This window comes from Prionailurus viverrinus, chromosome A2 (assembly GCF_022837055.1).
Source record: "Prionailurus viverrinus isolate Anna chromosome A2, UM_Priviv_1.0, whole genome shotgun sequence".
In the NCBI taxonomy this organism is placed as follows: Eukaryota; Metazoa; Chordata; class Mammalia; order Carnivora; family Felidae; genus Prionailurus; species Prionailurus viverrinus.
Window position 1 is genome coordinate 35,388,673 of NC_062562.1, and position 18,502 is coordinate 35,407,174.

At 43.0% G+C, this 18,502-nt stretch overlaps 1 protein-coding gene across 5 annotated transcripts in view; it reads right to left on the reverse strand.

Annotated features, from left to right (window-relative positions):
* Positions 1 to 18,502, reverse strand: part of TAFA4 (TAFA chemokine like family member 4) — a 176,697-nt gene that overhangs the window by 115,611 nt on the left and 42,584 nt on the right. For 2 of the 5 annotated variants that reach the window (XM_047849063.1, XM_047849069.1), the window contains exons 2-3: positions 14,948 to 15,084; positions 8,380 to 8,495 (exon numbers count right to left, since the gene is read on the reverse strand). In XM_047849063.1, the coding sequence (XP_047705019.1) occupies positions 8,380 to 8,495; positions 14,948 to 14,961 (130 nt within the window). In that variant the 5' untranslated portion in view covers positions 14,962 to 15,084. Of the gene's footprint in view, positions 1 to 8,379; positions 8,496 to 10,415; positions 10,764 to 14,947; positions 15,085 to 18,502 lie in introns of those variants that run through there. The other 3 variants (XM_047849067.1, XM_047849066.1, XM_047849064.1) reach the window with 3 other exon arrangements.

The following is an 18,502-nucleotide window of genomic DNA, read 5'->3' on the forward strand; positions in this document are numbered from 1 at the left end:
TTTATTATTTGCAGTTTTCACAAATAAGTTGCATTTGAGCCTCATCAAAATAACTCCTGTAGTAGAAGTTGCATTCCCCACTTAGTTGTTATCTTGGAAAGAAAGACATTTCTTACAGAAAATTAGGGCGAAAATAGTCATTCCAATCAAAAGTACCTGCAGAGTTCCTGTAAAACTTCAGCCATTATAGGAGCCAGAAACATGAGCTCAAACTTAGATTCAATAACTACTCTTCGATTTATCCTAAGTTAAAAATAACACAAGGCACCTGTAGGGGCTAAGGGCTGGCCACCCCCAAGATGGGCCACGTTGGCATAAAGGTTATTTTGAGTTGAAAGCAATCAAGACCCAGTGGATTAAGTAAAGCTCTTGAACTCCCCGTGAAAACTGTGTAAAACGATTTTTGATAGAAGACCTGATCCAGGAAGAGAGCTATCACCAGAAGTAACTACGTTATGATATGAACCAGGTATGGTAGAGAGGGAGAATAGGCCTGGTCCATGAACAATGTCTATAACCCACTGTTCCTGAGTATCCCAGCAAACATCTGTTTACCGCACATTTACTGCTTCATTCTTCCTAAGGATTGCATTCCTTCTCTTTGAAGGCCCAGACCCCTACCCTCTTTACCCACTTCTTAGTTCAGAATGATGGACATACCTCATTTTGCCTGGCTTTGTAACTTCCATGTCTGTATGGATTCCCCGTACATAGCCTATTAAATTTTATTTTCTCCTGTTTATCTGTCTCGTGTCAGTCTGATTCTTAACCCAGCTAGAAGGACCTTGAGGGGACCAGATATTCTTGCTCCCTGACACACCAAATCACAGAACCGCAACATTCAAATTTTCATCATCATTTATAATACGGAAAACAGGACACCTAAATTACCATAAATTTCGACAATACAGATAGCTATAAAATAGAATACATTTAAAAGGAGAAGGCAGGTTGCAATAAAGACAACTAACATTCATTGAGCACTAACTGTGGAACACAATTCTTAGCACTTTCAAGACGTGAATACAGGCATACCTCGGAGATACTGCAGGGGCAGTTCTAGACCACTGCAATAAAGTCAACGACACAATAAAGACAAAAGGATTTTGTTTCCCAGTGCATATAAAAATTATGCGTACAACACACTATAGTCTATGAAGGGCACATTATCATTAGGTCTAAAAAACAACGTACATACCTTAAAAATACTTTATTACAAAAATTGCTAACCATCATCCAGGCTTTCAGTGAGTCATAATCACTGATTGACTGCAGATCACCATAATACGATAAAGACGTGGTTTTAAATATTGCAAGAATTACCCAAATGTGACACAAAGATGTGACATGAGCCAATGCTATTGCAAAAATGGTGCCAGTACACTTCCTTGCACAAGATTACGACATCCAATTGGAAAGAAAAGATAAAAAGAAAGAACAGGAACGAAGAAAAAACAATTCAGTAAAGCACAAGAAAACCAAGTACAATCAAACAGGGTATGCCTGTGGTGGACCACTAGTTACAAACCTAACGGGACTCTTTTTTTATATTTTATTATCTCCACTTTACAGAGGAGACTAAGTCCCAAACCGAATTGATAATCCGCCCAAGTACAGAAGGGGGAACCAAGCACACGTGAAACTCCCACAGCTCACTGCACCACGAACAGTACAATCCCTTGTATCTGACCCAGGCATTTCATGTCTTCTGCCAGCACCCAGGAAACTGTGACTGGCGGACTCATTAGCTGGCAAGTAGAGGGAGATCTCAGACCTGTCACAATTCTCATCACCCGACCAGCTTCGAGCACCTCCAGTTCACTCTGTCCCCAGCTTCCTGCAGCCTTGTTAGAAATACCTTTTTCCCTGCTTTCTTCAAGTTGAAGCGAAACGTCAGTCTTCATAAAGCAATGCTCTTCATCACGGTCAGCCTTTTAGAACCATGAAAAACAAGCCTTTTTCTCTTGTACATGATAAAGCTTTGACCTCTCAAGGCACTGATCTATCTCCTTGTACCGACACAATTCCCAGCCGTTCCTCAAAGATGAAAGTTTCCAGACTGGCTCTCATTCTGGATGCCTCTAAATACATACATAGCTACCATTTATTGAGTGTTTACTATGTGCTAATCCATCTGCCTACTTTTTCTCATTCTGTCATCCCCATAAACTCGTAAGGTAAATACAAAGAACGTTCCATTTTCACAGACGATGAAGTAGGTTCAGAATGGTTAAGTGGTCTTGACAAAGCCACACAGCCATACGTGCAGAATCAGGATTATATTTGACTTGAGAGTCCAAATACTTGGTTCCCTTTATGGCTTCATTCTCACGTGTGTTCCAATTAGTCAGGGCCTATTTACACCTGGACACAGTATAGCACATAGGAGGCTTTACACCAAAGCAGATTATATTAAATAGCAGCTAAGCACCACAGAATCTGCTGTCATTTAAAACCCCAGAACAGGTCATACTTAAAGCTCCCTGGGGAAACAGAGCCACTGAAATGAATCTGCAAATCAGCAGCACCTACGTTCCTAACTGTTACATCAGAAAAGAAGCTATGATGTTACATCAGAGAAGAAGCATCCAACTTCTAAGGGGAATTGTAAATTTCTTTGAAGTGTCCAATTTCTCCTAGGAATCAATCTCACGGTCGTAGGGTGTTTAGCATCCCAAACTCATCATGTCTACACTGGACGAAACTTTTGCAAAGCTTCCCCCAGTACTAATTCCACAAGCTTCTCAAGTTTCTGAAGCTGGCAGCACCTTTCCACCATGTTGTCTGCTGCCCTCTTGTGGGGAAATGGTGCTACTGACAGGAAAAAAAGAGGAAAAAGAAGAAAAAGACAAATCGCTAGTTGAAGAAATAACAGAGTTAACTCTGACTTCTTTTAAAAGAAACAGACCTGGGGCGCCTGGGTGGCGCAGTCGGTTAAGCGTCCGACTTCAGCCAGGTCACGATCTCGTGGTCCTGGAGTTCGAGCCCCGCGTCAGGCTCTGGGCTGATGGCTCGGAGCCTGGAACCTGTTTCCGATTCTGTGTCTCCCTCTCTCTCTGCCCCTCCCCCGTTCATGCTCTGTCTCTCTCTGTCCCAAAAATAAATAAACGTTGAAAAAAATAAAATCTTTAAAAGAAACTGACCTAGCAGTTGACCCTTTCACCTTTTCTATTGCTTGAGGCTACACAAGTCCATGTGGTCTCACACTCCATCATTACATCAAGTAAGACCTTAGAAAACAAAGAAGGATGGTCTTTTGTGTTTTCTAATCCCTTAGAAACACCACTTGTGGACTTCTTTCCATGAATGAATGCCATGTGCCTTAAAGAAAGACTCCCACCACCTATCCTAGGAAAAGTAGGTGGGGTTTTATTAGGTTTGGCTTCTTAATGCTTGAACTGAAATGAAAACCACAAGCCACACCTAACACCTCATCTTGCAAAAGTGGGGTGAGTCGCACCTTCTTCCCCACCATCTTAGAGAGTCGTTGTAAGAACTCTCCTTGTTTAGGGGCGCCTGGGCAGTTCAGTAGGTTAAGCATCTGACTTCGACTCAGGTCACAATCTCGTGGTTCGTTAACTCAAGCCCCACGTCGGGCTCTGTGCTGACAGTTCAGAGCCTAGGGCCTGCTTCGGACTCTGTGTCTCCCTCTCTCTGCCCCTCCCGCACTCATGCTCTCTCAAAAATAAACATTAAAAAAATGTTAAAAAAAAAAAAAAAAGAACTCTCCTTATTTATACACAACCATCAATGAGCCACTCTCCTAATCCAAGCCATTAAAAGCATCCAATAAACTTCTAACTAGGGTTTCCCGGGGCCACAGCTCCTTTAATTGGCCAGCACCAAACACAAAGCCCTTGGGACAGTGTCAGGAGTCCTTCTGGACACTCACGCACAGGCTTCTGCAGTTAACCCTCTGCAGCTTGTTCCTGCTCTGGAGTTGCCTACATCCAGAGCAGAGTAAAAATCTGACTAGAGCTTCTCAGCCTCTCAGTACAGACAGCCTCCCCCACCCCCACCCCACTCCTGTTGATTCTGACTCTGAGTTTTCTATCAGCGGAGCTCTTATGCTAGGAAGAAAACCACAGACTGCTTCTCCTGAAGGTCATTAGTGAAAATTTCTACCAGTCCCCAACCCCTCCCCATCACACACACACACACACACACACACACACACACACACACAGCCTCACTGGAATGGGAGGGAAAAGGGAGAACAGTGAAGGGATGAGGGAGGGGATTATCAAAGTGCCCAGTCTACAAAAAGCTTTTGCAAACCAATGAGTAAACAATCACGAGAGCCAAAAGAAAAGTGGAAAAAGAATACAGTAGCTCAAATAAAAACAAACAGTTCACCAGCACACTGAGTTGTCAGTCAAAAACAGATGCAAGCCCATACAACCCACAAGTTGGTGAAAAATTAAAACCTCATAGCACCAATGGGGCGCCTGGGTGGCTCAGTTGGTTAAGCGACTGACTTCGGCTCAGGTCATGATCTCGCAGTTAGTGAGTTTGAGCCCCGAGCTCTGTGCTGACAGCTCAGAGTCTGGAGCCTGCTTCAGATTCTGTGTCTCCCCCTCTCTCTACCACTCCTATGCTCACGCTCTGTGACTCTCTCTCAATAATAAATAAATGTAAAAAAAAAAAAAAAACTTGAAGCACCAAGTGCTGACAAGGGTTTGGGGAAATGGGCATGACCACACAATTACTGTTAGTGGAAGTATAAATAAGTCCAAAAGTTTCGAAGGGCACTTTGGCACTACTAAAACATTAACGTGCTGGGTCAAAAGCTGAATACTCACCAAAATTCAGGTTCTGCTAGTCTCCCTGCACCCGCAGCTAAAGTGTTTCCCAGTTGCTCTGCAGTAAGGTGTGGTTATGGGCCTCTGGTATACACACATACTGGTATACACAGTCTTTTTTTTCTGGAAGTATAGTTGTTAATGATTAATTTTATGTATCAGCTGGATTGGGCCATGGGATGCCCAGATACCTGATTAAGCATTATTTCTGGGCGTGTCTTGAAGCATACGGGTGGCTCAGTCGGGTAAGCCCCCAACTCTCGATTTCGGGCCAGGTCATGGTCTCATGGTTGGTGAGATAGAGTAAGAGTTGGGCTCCATGACGACAGCATAGAGCCTACTTGGGATTTTCTCTCTTTTTTTCTCTGCCCCTCCCCCACTTGCTCTAGCCAATGGCAGGACGGTGCAAGTGATGCAGCCCTCCTCTAGGCCACCCCATTAACACCTCTCAGGTGAATTTTCCCTGCACATCTCCCTTCCCAGGTGACTGGAATAGAGGCCACTCTAGGACAACCTGGGATGCCACAATTTGAAAATGATAGTACTTCCATCCACTGTCGGTTCTAAAGAGACTGCAGTGCAGAATGATCACCCAGCTGACGTAGTTACCTCCTACCCCCAAGACTTATAAGCAAAAACCAAACTTCCATTTGTTGAGCCATTCTGTGTACTTGGTCTTTTGGTTACAGCAATTAGGCTACTCTCACTAATGCATTTACATGCACTTTAACTCAATATCTCACTACTAGGAATTCATCTGAAGTTGGAACATACACAGTTGTATAAATATGGTAAGAAGCCAAGTGTCCACAAAATTGGGAGTGGTCAAATCATTTATGGCACATCCATACCATAGAGGACTAAGCAGTGTGACAGAGAGTAATAGATCTATAAGCACTCACGTAAAAAAATCTACAAACTCTATTGTTAAATGGGGAAAAAATCAAAACAAGGAGCACAATAATATGTAAGTGCATACACACATACTGGTATACACATTCTTTTTTTTCCGGAAGGATAGTTGTTAATGATTAATTTTATGTATCAGCTGGATTGGGCCACGGGATGCCCAGACACCTGATTAAACATTATTTCTGGGCGTGTCTTGAAGCACATGGGTGGCTCAGATGGGTAAGCCCCCAACTCTCGATTTCGGGCCAGGTCATGGTCTCATGGTTGGTCTCGTGGTTGGGCTCCATGATGACAGCACAGAGCCTACTTGGGATTTTCTCTCTTTCTCTCTCTCTCTCTGCCCCTCCCCCACTTGCTTACACTCACTCGCTCTCTCTCAAAATAAATAGTTTTTAAAAAATATTATTTCTGGGTGTGTCTGTAAAGGTGTTTCTGGAAGCGATTAGCATTTAAATTGGCGGACTGAGTAGATGCCACTGCCCAATGTGTCAGAGCCTCATCCAATCCCTCCACCTTACAGATCATGGAACATTTCAGCCTACACAGTTATGTGAGCCAATACATCATAAGAAATCTCTTTCTATATCTAACACACACGCACGTGCGTGCACTAACACACACACACACACACACACACACACACACACACACACACACACACACACACGGTAAAAGAATAAGAGAACAGAGCCCCCTGCAGGAGGGAACCAGTCCTGGCTCCTTTGATGGTTGTTTAGACAAGTGGTGAGAGGGATTTAAGTCACAAAGATGGAGGAAGCCCCCAAAAGCCAAGAAGCACGTTCTGAGAATCCAAATAAAATCACCTAGGAATGAAAATTTCATTTCCTTAGGGGCGCCTGGGTGGCGCAGTCGGTTAAGCGTCCGACTTCAGCCAGGTCACGATCTCGCGGTCCGGGAGTTCGAGCCCCGCGTCGGGCTCTGGGCTGATGGCTCAGAGCCTGGAGCCTGTTTCCGATTCTGTGTCTCCCTCTCTCTCTGCCCCTCCCCCGTTCATGCTCTGTCTCTCTCTGTCCCAAAAATAAATAAACGTTGAAAAAAAAATTTTTTTTAAAAAAAGAAAATTTCATTTCCTTAGCAGAATTTGCCAAGGCTTTGCTCTGACTTCTTGCTGTCCTGATTGCTGTTGAGTCTTTGCTCATATGGAAGATCCTGTCCCTACTTCTTGTGTATATAATTCTAATCTTAATTTATATGTATCCCTATGGTTGCACCTTTTCTAAATTCAAAGACATGAGGATTGCCACATGGATAAAAACTGAAGGTTCTGTCACATCCTCTGTTTCCTTCAACTTTTAATCACTTTCCAACACAGTGTCGCAAGCTGAGTTCCTGGATGTCTGGAAATCTGTTCTTGATAACCTGCCCTATTGAAAGGTTTGCCTGACTGCTACCCTCTCAACCTCCACCCAAGAAAAGAGATACGAATTAAACAGATAAGACTAATGACTTCACACACTCTATCCCTGAGAACAAGCTCATCAAAAGACACACAGTGCAATGACCAGCTAGCTGTAGGCACTTCACAGCAGCCAAATGGTATTGATTTTATGCTGATTCATTAAAATTTCAATTATTTTTCCCTTCTTCTCTGAACTCTCACTTGAGAAGGGAAAATTGAGTCGTGAGAGATTTTTAAACTCATCTGAAGCCTAAAATTATGTCTTAACCTTTAAATACCAGAATAACAGAGTGGAACGCACAACCTGTTACACATATGAAGGTAGGGATATCTGATAAACTCTACACACAAGACCTGTGGGAGAGAATTCACGATTCTGACCTATACGTGGTTTAAGGGTTCAATATTCACTTTTTCACTAAGCCGTCAAAGCAAGCCTGGCATTGCCACGCCTCAAACTATGGAAGCAAAGACAGTAAATTAATTACCTGGCAATAAGTCCACAAACGTGAATTACTCAGGAAAACACAATTCACTGTGGGCTTTCCAAGTATGTACCCCTTTCAATGTAGATGTAACAAGGAAAGGGGAATGGGGGCAAACACACAAACACACACATGCACCTGCACAGCCACACACAGATACTTAACTGATTATTTTCATCTTTTTTTAGAAATAAGCAAAGTATAGACCAGGGTCTCACTAGAAATTATGAGGATGATACTCTAAAACTTTAGACACGTTTTATTTTAGGTCCCATACAAAAGCTACCACTGCTTTTTTCTTTCCTTTCTTCTTCATTTTTTTAAACCCTTCACCATCGTTTCTCCACACATGTTGAAAAGGTCTTAGATTATCTGAAAGCTTCGCTCTAGCCCTGGAAGTGTTTAAGTTTACCAATAAAGATGTTCCGCCTTCAAAGGAAGCTACAGCAGTAATACATGCACAAAGAAAGTGCTGCTGGCTCTCTGGGATTCTTTGAGAAAAACCACTGTAAGAATGGAAATGTACTCAAGAAAGGAAAAGGAACAAACCTGGAAAACATCTTTAAAAAATGTCTGCAACAACATTCTTTAAACACCACACCACTGAACTGCTTTGCTCTGATTATTTCATGCTTTCTCCCGTTATTTATACACCATCAAAAGCTCTTGTCAATTACCTGTGTCTCAAACATGGGCTCTGACGTTTGCAAGGGTTTTATTAATTGATCTCAGTGGCATATCATGAGCTTAAAGGGCTTACCTGCGTGTCCCCGGAGGTGCTGGCTCGAGGCGGACATCAGCTTACAGCACACCATTAACACATAGGCCAGAAAGAGCCAGTGTGACAGTAACACTGACTTAGCATAGACTCTCATCCTGGAGAGAAAGCAGGACACAAAGTCAGCGAGAGCTCAGTGAGGTGAGGCCCTGGGGCAAACATGCCAACAGGCTCTGGAGGGAACTGGGAGAAAGCTGCAGGACATATTCAGTGCTGGACTTCTTCTCCCCCCAAGGAAAGTGAAGGCCAATTACATCTGATTTGCACCACATATTAACTCAATGTGCAATGAACACTTTTTGTAATTACAAGTTTTCATGTTAGCAATGTGCTTCAGTGAGAAGTCTATTTAGGGCCACCTGGGTGGCTCAGTCGGTTAAGTGGCTCAGGCCACCATCTCACAGCATATGGGTTCGAGCCCTGCATCAGTCTCTGTGCTGGCAGCTCAGAGCCTGGAGCCTGCTCCAGATTCTGGGTCTCCTGCTCTCTCTACCCCCGCCTACCCCGCTCACGCTCTGTCTTGCAAAACTAACCATTTTAAAAAAAAACTTTCACAACTGCTAAGTCTATTTATGAAGCCCCAGTGTATAGCTTGACTTGTCCTGATAGAACATGGGGGTATATATACTATTTTATATCATGAAATGAGAAAGTGACATACTTAAAGGTGGATTCCAATAAAATAGCCACGGTTTCTGCATTTCAAAGAAACCACGGAAATTGTCATACTCAGCCTGAGAGTTCTCTCCTGGCTACATACTATATATACATATTAATATATGATTATCAGCCTCAAAGTTTGGTGGGAATATGGGCAAGAATAGGTACATATAAAATAAAAACAGATGAAAAGATAAAGAAGATGTGGTATATATGTATGATGGCATATTATTCAGCCATGAAAAAAAACGGAATCCTGTCATTTGCAACAATTCAGATCGATTTTGAGGACATTATGCTAAGGGAAATAAGTCACACAGAAAAAGGCCAATCCTATTTGATAACACTTATATATGGAATCTAAAAAAGCCACTCAGAGAAACATTGTAGTTAGCAAAGGTTGGGAGGGCAGAAAAATGGGAGTGATATTGTTCAAATGGTACAATTTTTCAGTTACAAGATTAGTAAGTTCAGGGGCCTAAGGTACAGCATGGTGATTACAGCTAACAATACTTTATCATATACTTAAACGTTGCTAAGAGTAGATCTTAAATGTTCTCATTACAAAAAAGAAATGGTAATTATGTGACAGGATGGAGATGATAGCCAATACTATGGTGGTCACCATTTTGCAATTTATATATATTTATCAAATCAACACACTGTATACCTTAAACACATACAAGGTTATGTATCAATTATATTTCAATAAAGCTGGGAAGATAAATAAACCTAGGTTCATATGAATGGACAATATCAAAACAGTTGCTCAAAGACAAGTTCATGCGGATGTATAGTCTACTATTCTCAAAAAAAAAACCCAGAAGAAATTAAAAGAAGGTATCAAAAATGCATTCTCCCCCCACAATGTTCTTTTCTTTTCTTTCTTTCGAGAAAGAGAGAGCATACACATAAGCTGGGGGAAAGGGGCAGAGAGAGAGAGAGAGAGAGAGAGAGAGAAAATATCTTAAGAGGCTCCACACTCAGCACAGAGCCCAACACAAGGTTCAATCCCATGACCCTGGGACACTGGGATCATGACCAGAGCCTAAATCAAGAGTGTAATGCTCAACCAAATGAGCCACCCAGGTGCCCCATCCCCCAATTTTCTTTTTAATTGAAGGATGGCTGACATCTCCCTAATTTCCTGCCCTTTTTGACATGACGAGGACATTAGATAGAACATGATCGACTTGTTTCAAATTTTTTTAATTAACTTTTTCAAGCAAAAGTCAGAGAGGTTGGCATGTGAAACTCCAGTGGTATTAGGCACATGAGTCATGTTGTCCCTGATATCATTCACTGGAGTGGATCAAAGGAATCCCCTTCATATACATAGTTCATGTATCAACACTCACGGACAGACAGTAAAGACAGGCCCATGGGCTTGGCTTCCGGTTTGCCTCACTAGAGATGAAATTCCTGAAGCTCTGGAAGGAAGGGTCAAGATCCCATGACCACCAGCATCACCTCAGCCAGAGCTCCGAGTCTGTGCTTGAGGGAAAGCACCGCCTTGGGCACCTAGCATCCAAATCATACTCCAGAGAACAGGTTCTATCCCCACCCTTCTCTCTTGGCGTCTCCCAGTTCAGCCACACAGATCTTGTTGAAAAGGTATCATCCTCCTCATTGACAGGAGACACCGTCTGCCTTTGAAGCAGCCAGGGGAAGGCAAGGTTCCAGTATCATCTTTGAACAACTCGGCATTAAAAAGGCACCAAGTGTTGACTTTGTTTTGCCCGTCGCCTTGGAAATCCTGAGCATTCTAAACTAACATGGGGACATCAAGTCTCTCTGCTGTAAAGGCCCTACACATGCCTTCATTTCTCAAAGCCCCATCTCCTATCTCTCCCATCTGTTTATTGTAAGTGTTCCAGTCAACAATAGGCTCTTTTTTTTTTTTTTAATGTTTTATTACTTATGTTTGAGACAGAGAGAGAGAGGGAGAGGGAGAGAGAGCGCACGAACAGGGGAGGGGCAGAGAGAGAGAGGGAGACACAGATTCCGAAGCAGGCTCCAGGCTCTGAGCTGTCGGCACAGGGCCTAACATGGAGCTTGAACTCACAAGCTATGAGATCATGACCTGAGCTGAGGTCGGACTGTTAACGAACTGAGCCAGCCAGGTGCCCCAGTCAACAGCAAGCTCTTAGTAGTTAACTTTTGGAGGGCTCGAGTGCCCCAACCCTCGTGTTGTTCAAGAATCAACTGTAATTAATTACATTATCATTTTAGGGAATTGATTATTAATTTATTACTAACTGGGGAAAGCATGTAGTTTCAAAATTCCGTATTTGTGGAATTTGTGGGCAAAGTGCTCTGTCCCAACCCATCGTGTTTTAAAATTCCAGTTGTGGGGTGCCTGGAGGGCTTAGTCAGTTGAGTGTCTGACTTTGGCTCAGGTCATGATCTTGTGGTTGACAAGTTTCAGCCCCGTGTCGAGCTCCATGCTGACAGCTCAGTGCCTGGAGCCTGCTTCAGATTCTGTGTCTCTCTCTCTGCCCCTCCCCTGCTCATGCTCTGTCTCAAAAATAAAATAAACAGGGGCGCCTGGGTGGCTCAGTCGGTTAAGTGTCCCACTTCAGGTCAGTTCCTGATCTCACAGTTTGTGAGTTTGAGGCCCGCATCAGGCTCTGTGCTTACAGCTCAGAGCCTGGAGCCTGCTTCAGAATCTGTGTCTCTCTCTCTGTCCCTCCGCTGCTCATTCTCTGTCTCTGTCTCTCAAAAAATAAATACATGTTTAAAAAATTTTGTTTAATAAAAAAATAAAATACAATAAACATTAAATTTTTTTTTTAATTCCAGTTGCTAACTCCAATATTAGTTACTGACCTAATTGTTACAAAAGCTCTAACCCAAGTGTCAACAATTCAAATGCCTGCAAGTGAGGGCGTAGGCTGGCGAGACCCGAGGCACTGGGAGTGGCAGAGAGTGGGGAGGCCTAGCTAGGGACAGCAGCTGCCACCCCGGACTGTTACTGTAGCCCAGAAATGTGAGCCCAGGGAGGCCAGGACTAACTTTTCAAGAGAAGATGGACTCTGGTATGCGATCAGCACGTTTTATATGTTGGCAACTAACTCCATTTGTCTTATTTTAAACACAGAGTGCAGAACAGACCAAGTAAAACACATTTGCAGGCTGGATCAGGCACTTTGGCTTCCAGTTGGCAGCAATTAGTGACCCCAAAAGGGAGAATTTTAAGGAATCAGATAAATGGGGTATTAGTGTTCTGTTTCTGCATAACAAACTGCTACACTCTGCAGTTTAAAATGACACTGGACCTATTATCTCACAGGGCACTTAAGTCAGAAGTCTGGCACATGCTAGCCAGGTCCTCGGCCCAGGGACTCACAGGACAGAAATCAAAATGTCTTCTGGGCATGTCCTCACCTAGAGGCTCAACTGGGGAAAGCATGATGTCCAAGCAACTGTGTGTTATCAGCAAAATCCATTTCCCTGGGCCCATATAATTGAGGTCCTTGTGTTCTTGCTAACAGCCAGGACCTGCTCTCAACTCCGAGGAAAATGTTACCCAAAGGGAACGTGCTCTCCCTCACTATCCTTTCCTTCAGCTGGCATTCCTCAGAGGTACCAGACTGACCTGAAGACCAGAATCCCCCCCTGCCCAGTCTGTGTATCCACGATCCATTCTCTGAGATGTGAGTCACATTGCTGAGAATTTCAAGTATGAACTGCTCTCTCTCCTTGTAAATAAACCCATCAGAGTCAACCTGGTTCTGAAACTCACCTTCTTATTCTTTTTTCTTCTTTAATTTTAATGTTTACTTATTTTTGAGAGACAGAAAGAGACAGAGTGTGAGCAGGGGAGGGGCAGAGAGAGAGAGGGAGACACAGAATCTGAAGCAGGCTCCAGGCTCTGAGAGGTCAGCACAGAGCCCGACGCGGGGCTCAAACTCATAAACTGTGAGATCAGGAACTGAGCTGAAGTGGGACACTTAACCGACTGAGCCACCCAGGCGCCCCACCTCCCTACCTTCTTATTCTTAATCCAATTTCCAGATGCCCGTTGGCTTCTTAATTCTTTACCTTCCACTCAGTATCATTAAAGACTTTTCTTCGGCTTTGTGGCTTGGCTCCCCTGTCTCTAACCACTAAGTCCCACCCAATTCAGTCTCCAAATTCAGATTGGGTCTTTCAGGTGAACTATAACCTCTCCTACCTAATGTACAAGTGAAATCTGGTTTCCATCTGTTTATCAGTCTCTTTATCACCTAAACTTGTCTGAATGGGTCTTACCAAATTTGGAGAGTATATTTGAGATTCTCTGAGTATCAAGGTTGGGAATTGCTTGAGCAGAGAATTAATTGAGGGGTGCTCTAGGGTTATCACCTACAGAGGAGGAAGGCAAAGGGAGGGGAGAAGGCAGGACAGAAGGAGGAAAAGGCCTCAGATAACCCAGTAGAGAATTCCACAGCTGAGATGCCCGTTCTCAGTGGTCCCAAGCTGGCATGAAGGGCCACACCTTTTCCATGTTGGTCCATCACTGGATATGAGCCACCCCTAAAAAGGGGGGTAATTTTAGGCAAGGGGGCTCTTTGAATTGAGGATAATTCAAAGAAGCTGTAGGCCACCTTCCGCAGCACTCCCAACAGTGAGGGAATAAATCCTTCATTCCTAAAGGGGGATCTGGGGGGGCATTGTAGTGTCCACTACTATCCGTCTTCAAACAGAAGACAGCACATGGAATATACCTCATTTACTTTGTGGGGCTGGGGAGTCATCCTCAAGAGAAGACTCATCCTCAGAGCTATAAAGAGACAACACCATGCTTGTTTAAATGTCACAGGAAGTGGTTTCATACATGAAGGCTCTCCCTGCCAGAGCCTGTTTTGACCTAAGATCCATTCTCTTCCCTTCCACTGGGTCACTCCTACCGGATGCGATTTCCAGGCCCCTGAATCAGCTGGCTTTAACCAATAGGAGATGGTACCTAGAGCCTGGAGAGTGAAAAAAAAGGATAGGGGTATTTCTCCCCACCTTCTCCAATTTGGGCAGGATCTATGGAGGGGTCATTTCTCTTCCATGGTGCCAGTTCCTGCCAGAAGGCCCATTATGGTTCTAGCTCCCACCGAGGGTCCCTTCCCCCAGGTGCTGGCAAACACAACTTCCTTCCCAGGTGCTGGCAAACACGACTTCCTTCCTGTTCTACGAGCCTTGGATGGTAGTAGCTTCCCACTGTTCCCTATCCCTGGGCTGCCTCCACACCTTCTGCTTGACTTCTCTGACTCCCCCTTTACATATATTCCCTGAATTCAATTCCCTCTGTCCAACATTATCAGAATGCCTTTTCTGTTTACCTGGTTGGATCCCAACAACAGACCCCAATGCCAAAGCCTCAAGGGCACCCACTCCAATCCTAGGGGATGATCCCTGATCCATTTTCTTATAAGGACAATTCTATGTAGCAGGTTCCTGGGAGACGTTTCGGTGCCTAGAACAGGTATTTACTTAACAACAGCTGTCGCTGTCTGGAAAAAGGCCTGGGGATGAGTGAACATTCAACAGTCTTTCTTTATTTTAGTCAATAAACCAGACCCCCAGTAAAAAGATTTCTGACCTACTACATCTACCCTAATATTTCAACTTCAATTTCTTCCACATTGAACATTTTGTTCAAAAGTATAACAAAATTGGCTTATCTTTAAAATTTCGCCTGTCACCCTACCAAGTAGCCAAGACACTGCTTTAGAGATGGAAATGGTTTCAAAAATGAGAGCTAAAATTTGAAAAACTTGGATTCCCAAAATACCCAAAAATTCAATGTAAAAGAAACCTTTTATAAAGGATCATCAACTCTCAGATACTCCGTTTCGCTAAATCCTCAATGCTTCATAAAGAAACCATCTCTAGGTGTCTGTTAAAATCATTTTACCTTGGTGACTTCATAAGATATGGTTCCAGTCAAACACAATTATTTCAAGATGAATTTCAGACCAACTCCAAATTCCCATTTGTAGCTATCGCCAACAATTTCTGCAGTTCCAAAAAATTATCTTAGCTTGGGAAGACCTATTTAAGAAACAAAAAAGATGGCAAGGCATTAGCATTCTAATGTTGAAAGGATACAGATTTCCGGTAGCAAAATACTGTTTTCTACAGTGAAATCTGCAGTTGCAGGACTGTGGTAGGCAACGGAATGCATCTATATTTGTAAAGTGTCCTAACACACAAGGGGGAAAGGATACAGAATCCTACACTCACTAGCCACAGATGTGGTTACCAGAACACAATTTTAAAGGAAAAGTTCTCTCAGCAGCAAAGGCATTCAAAATTTGATGGAGGATCCCAAACCATTCATGATGCAAAATTCCATTCTCCCCATTTCTTTAACATTGGGATGAAAATGAAGTGGGAGATGGCCCATTCCAAGAGTTCCACAACTTGCCCAAGCTCACAGTGCAGTGGAAAAGCCAGCACGTCCATCAACTGATGAATGGATAAAGAAATTGTGGTTTATATACACAACGGAATACTATGTGGCAATGAGAAAGAATGAAATATCGCCTTTTGTAGCAATGTGGATGGAACTGGAGAGTGTTATGCTAACTGAAATAAGTCATACAGAGAAAGACAGATACCATATGTTTTCACTCTTCTGTGGATCCTGAGAAACTTAACAGAAGACCATGGGGGGAGGGGAAGGAAAAAAAAAAAAAAGTTAGAGAGAGAGGGAGCCAAAACATAAGAGACTCTTAAAAACGGAGAACAAACTGAGGGTTGATGGGGGGTGGGAGGGTGGGGAGGGTGGGTGATGAGTACTGAGGAGGGCACCTGTTGGGATGAGCACTAGGTGTTGTATGGAAACCAATTTGACAATAAATTTCTTATTAAAAAAAAATGCCAAAAAAAAAAAAAAAAAAAAAAAAGAAAGAAAGAAAAGCCAGCATGAAGATCTGAATTCCTAGCTTTGTGTGGCATAAACCTAAAAATGTTGCTAGACAATCTGTGAGGATCCTTTTCGAAAAATGTTAACGGGAGGAAGAGGGTAAACGTCTTTCCAAAATAAACCATTACACCAAAATACAAAGAACACTTGTTAATTCCCTAATTGACATCCAACACGGTCCTTTAATGCACAGACCTCAAAGGACTTTTCCACTCAGCGAAACATTTTTGCAAGGATTCAGATGATCCCAAACCAAAGACATGTCAAAGGGGTGGGGGGGGAAGTGGACCTTGAAACTACGCCATTTTTTTTTTAAGTTTATTTATTCATTTTGAGAGAGAGAGCGAGTACAGGAGAGGGGCAGAGTGAGAGGGAGAATCTCAAGCAGGATCCACACTGTCAGCACAGATCCCAAAGCAGATCAGTCCCACGAACCATGAGATCATGACCTGAGCTGAAATCAACAGTCGGATGCTCAACCAAGTAAGCCACCCAGGCGCCCCAAAACTACACCATATTTAACATTGCTAAGTTAAAGGCATCCCTTCCAGTGGTGGAGATCAGAGAAAAATGACGATGTGCATCAGTAAATATTACAGTTGCAAACATGAGATAAAAATGTTCACTGCAACACAGTCTAGTTACTTTAGAATCACACTGAACCTGTTACAAACCCGCCACAAAGCACAAGTGAGCCTTTTCTCTTCTTTAGACGCCCCTAACGGTAATTACATGTTTGACTGAAGAACACAGACCCACCCCTTTGGGGCTTAAGGAAAGAGAGTCGGCCTTGAGTGAACAGCTCAACAAGAGGAAAGAGACTTTGAATAACTGCACAAATATAAGGTATTTGGGGGAAAAAATCCTGGAAACTGTTCATGTCCCACATCCTCCAACTTTATTAAGTATGTTTGTCCTGATGTCCACCCAAGGGCACAGTGTGACCTTCTGTTATCGGAAAGAAATACACAGTATAATTTATCAGAATCCATCATAATGAACTTCGCACATATTGGAAACCAAAATGACCTTTCCTAGCTAATATTTATCTTGTTTTCTTCACACAAAAGGAACCACTGGGGATTCTTCTTTTCAATTCATTAAAAAATGGACCCATCAGTGAAAAGAAATGTGATCTCATCGTTCGTATGCCAGACAAGGAGCCAGGAGTTTAATTTTAGGCTGGACAGTAACTCATTCAGTCAGATTTTCCCAGGGTGTACCCTAGGCGCTGGCTTCAAAGGATTAACTCTTTCTTGTTACTTCCAAACTTGAGTGCAATCAAGAGCATGAATAATTTCGCACATGGCACCAAAAGCATTTACTTCTAGTCATTTCTTTTCTCTGTTGTTTTCCAGCCATAGTACAGTCCTTTCTACCCATCTGCTTCCAAACGTGTTTGTTTTTAAAGAGATTCCATGTTTTCCATGATGAAAGACACTGCCCATGTCTTGACTTAAAAAAAAAAAATGTTTTCGTGCGCCCCATCATTCTCAGAATGAACTTAAAACACTTGGCATTTAGATGTCGGGTACATTTTTCATCTTTTCCCTCATGTGTTAGTACTGCGTAGGGATAGTCACTCTCTTCCAACAAAGGAGCAGAGAGTGCCTATTTATGCTTCCTGGTACCAAGAAACTTGGAGGTTTCCAGCCACAGGAGACCATTCTTCAGATGTTTAATTTATTTCTGTTGTACACAGGAAAAAATTCTGCCTACACTTGATTTCTTATCAAGGAAATAGTGAGGTTTTCCCTTTCTCTTTTCTCTGGATCTATTTGCCCCCACCATGAGTAGGGCGAATTCCCTAAGGGGATTATTCTTTTGAAATAGTCATTTACTTGTAGATAAGCAGCCTCAGAATATCTGTGTTGGTTTTGCTACACCCGCCTCACTCCACACATGTCAATCTGGATAGCATCAAGTTCCTTCTCAGCTTTCCAGTCTACAAATTTACAGGGATGATATATCACAGTTCCTTTTAGAATTGGAAGACACAATGACCTTACAGCAAGATCTAATCACGACGCAAAATCAGACTAACTCAAATTTGAGGGACACTCTAAAATGTAATTGCTTTTGAAAGTATCAAGGTCATGAAAGACCAAAAAAAAAAAAAAAAAATTCTAAGGAATTGTTTCAAATAAAGGAGAGGCACATGGCAACAAAATGCAATTCTGATGGTGCACTGACTGGATCTTGGGACCAGAAACACACACATACACACACAAAGCTATCCTCAGGATGAAGTGCCTACACACACATACACACAACATACACACATACTGCTATAAATGACATTATTGCGACAATTAACAATTTCTAAATGTAGCCTGCAGATTAGAGGGTTGTAGCCCTTAAGTTTCCTGATTTTGATCATACTATAAATAAGAAAGAGAATGTCATTACTAAAAAAAATACACCTTGGGGCGCCTGGGTGGCTCAGTCGGTTAAGCGTCCGACTTCAGCTCAGGTCACGATCTCGCGGTCCGTGAGTTCGAGCCCCGCGTCAGGCTCTGGGCTGATGGCTCAGAGCCTGGA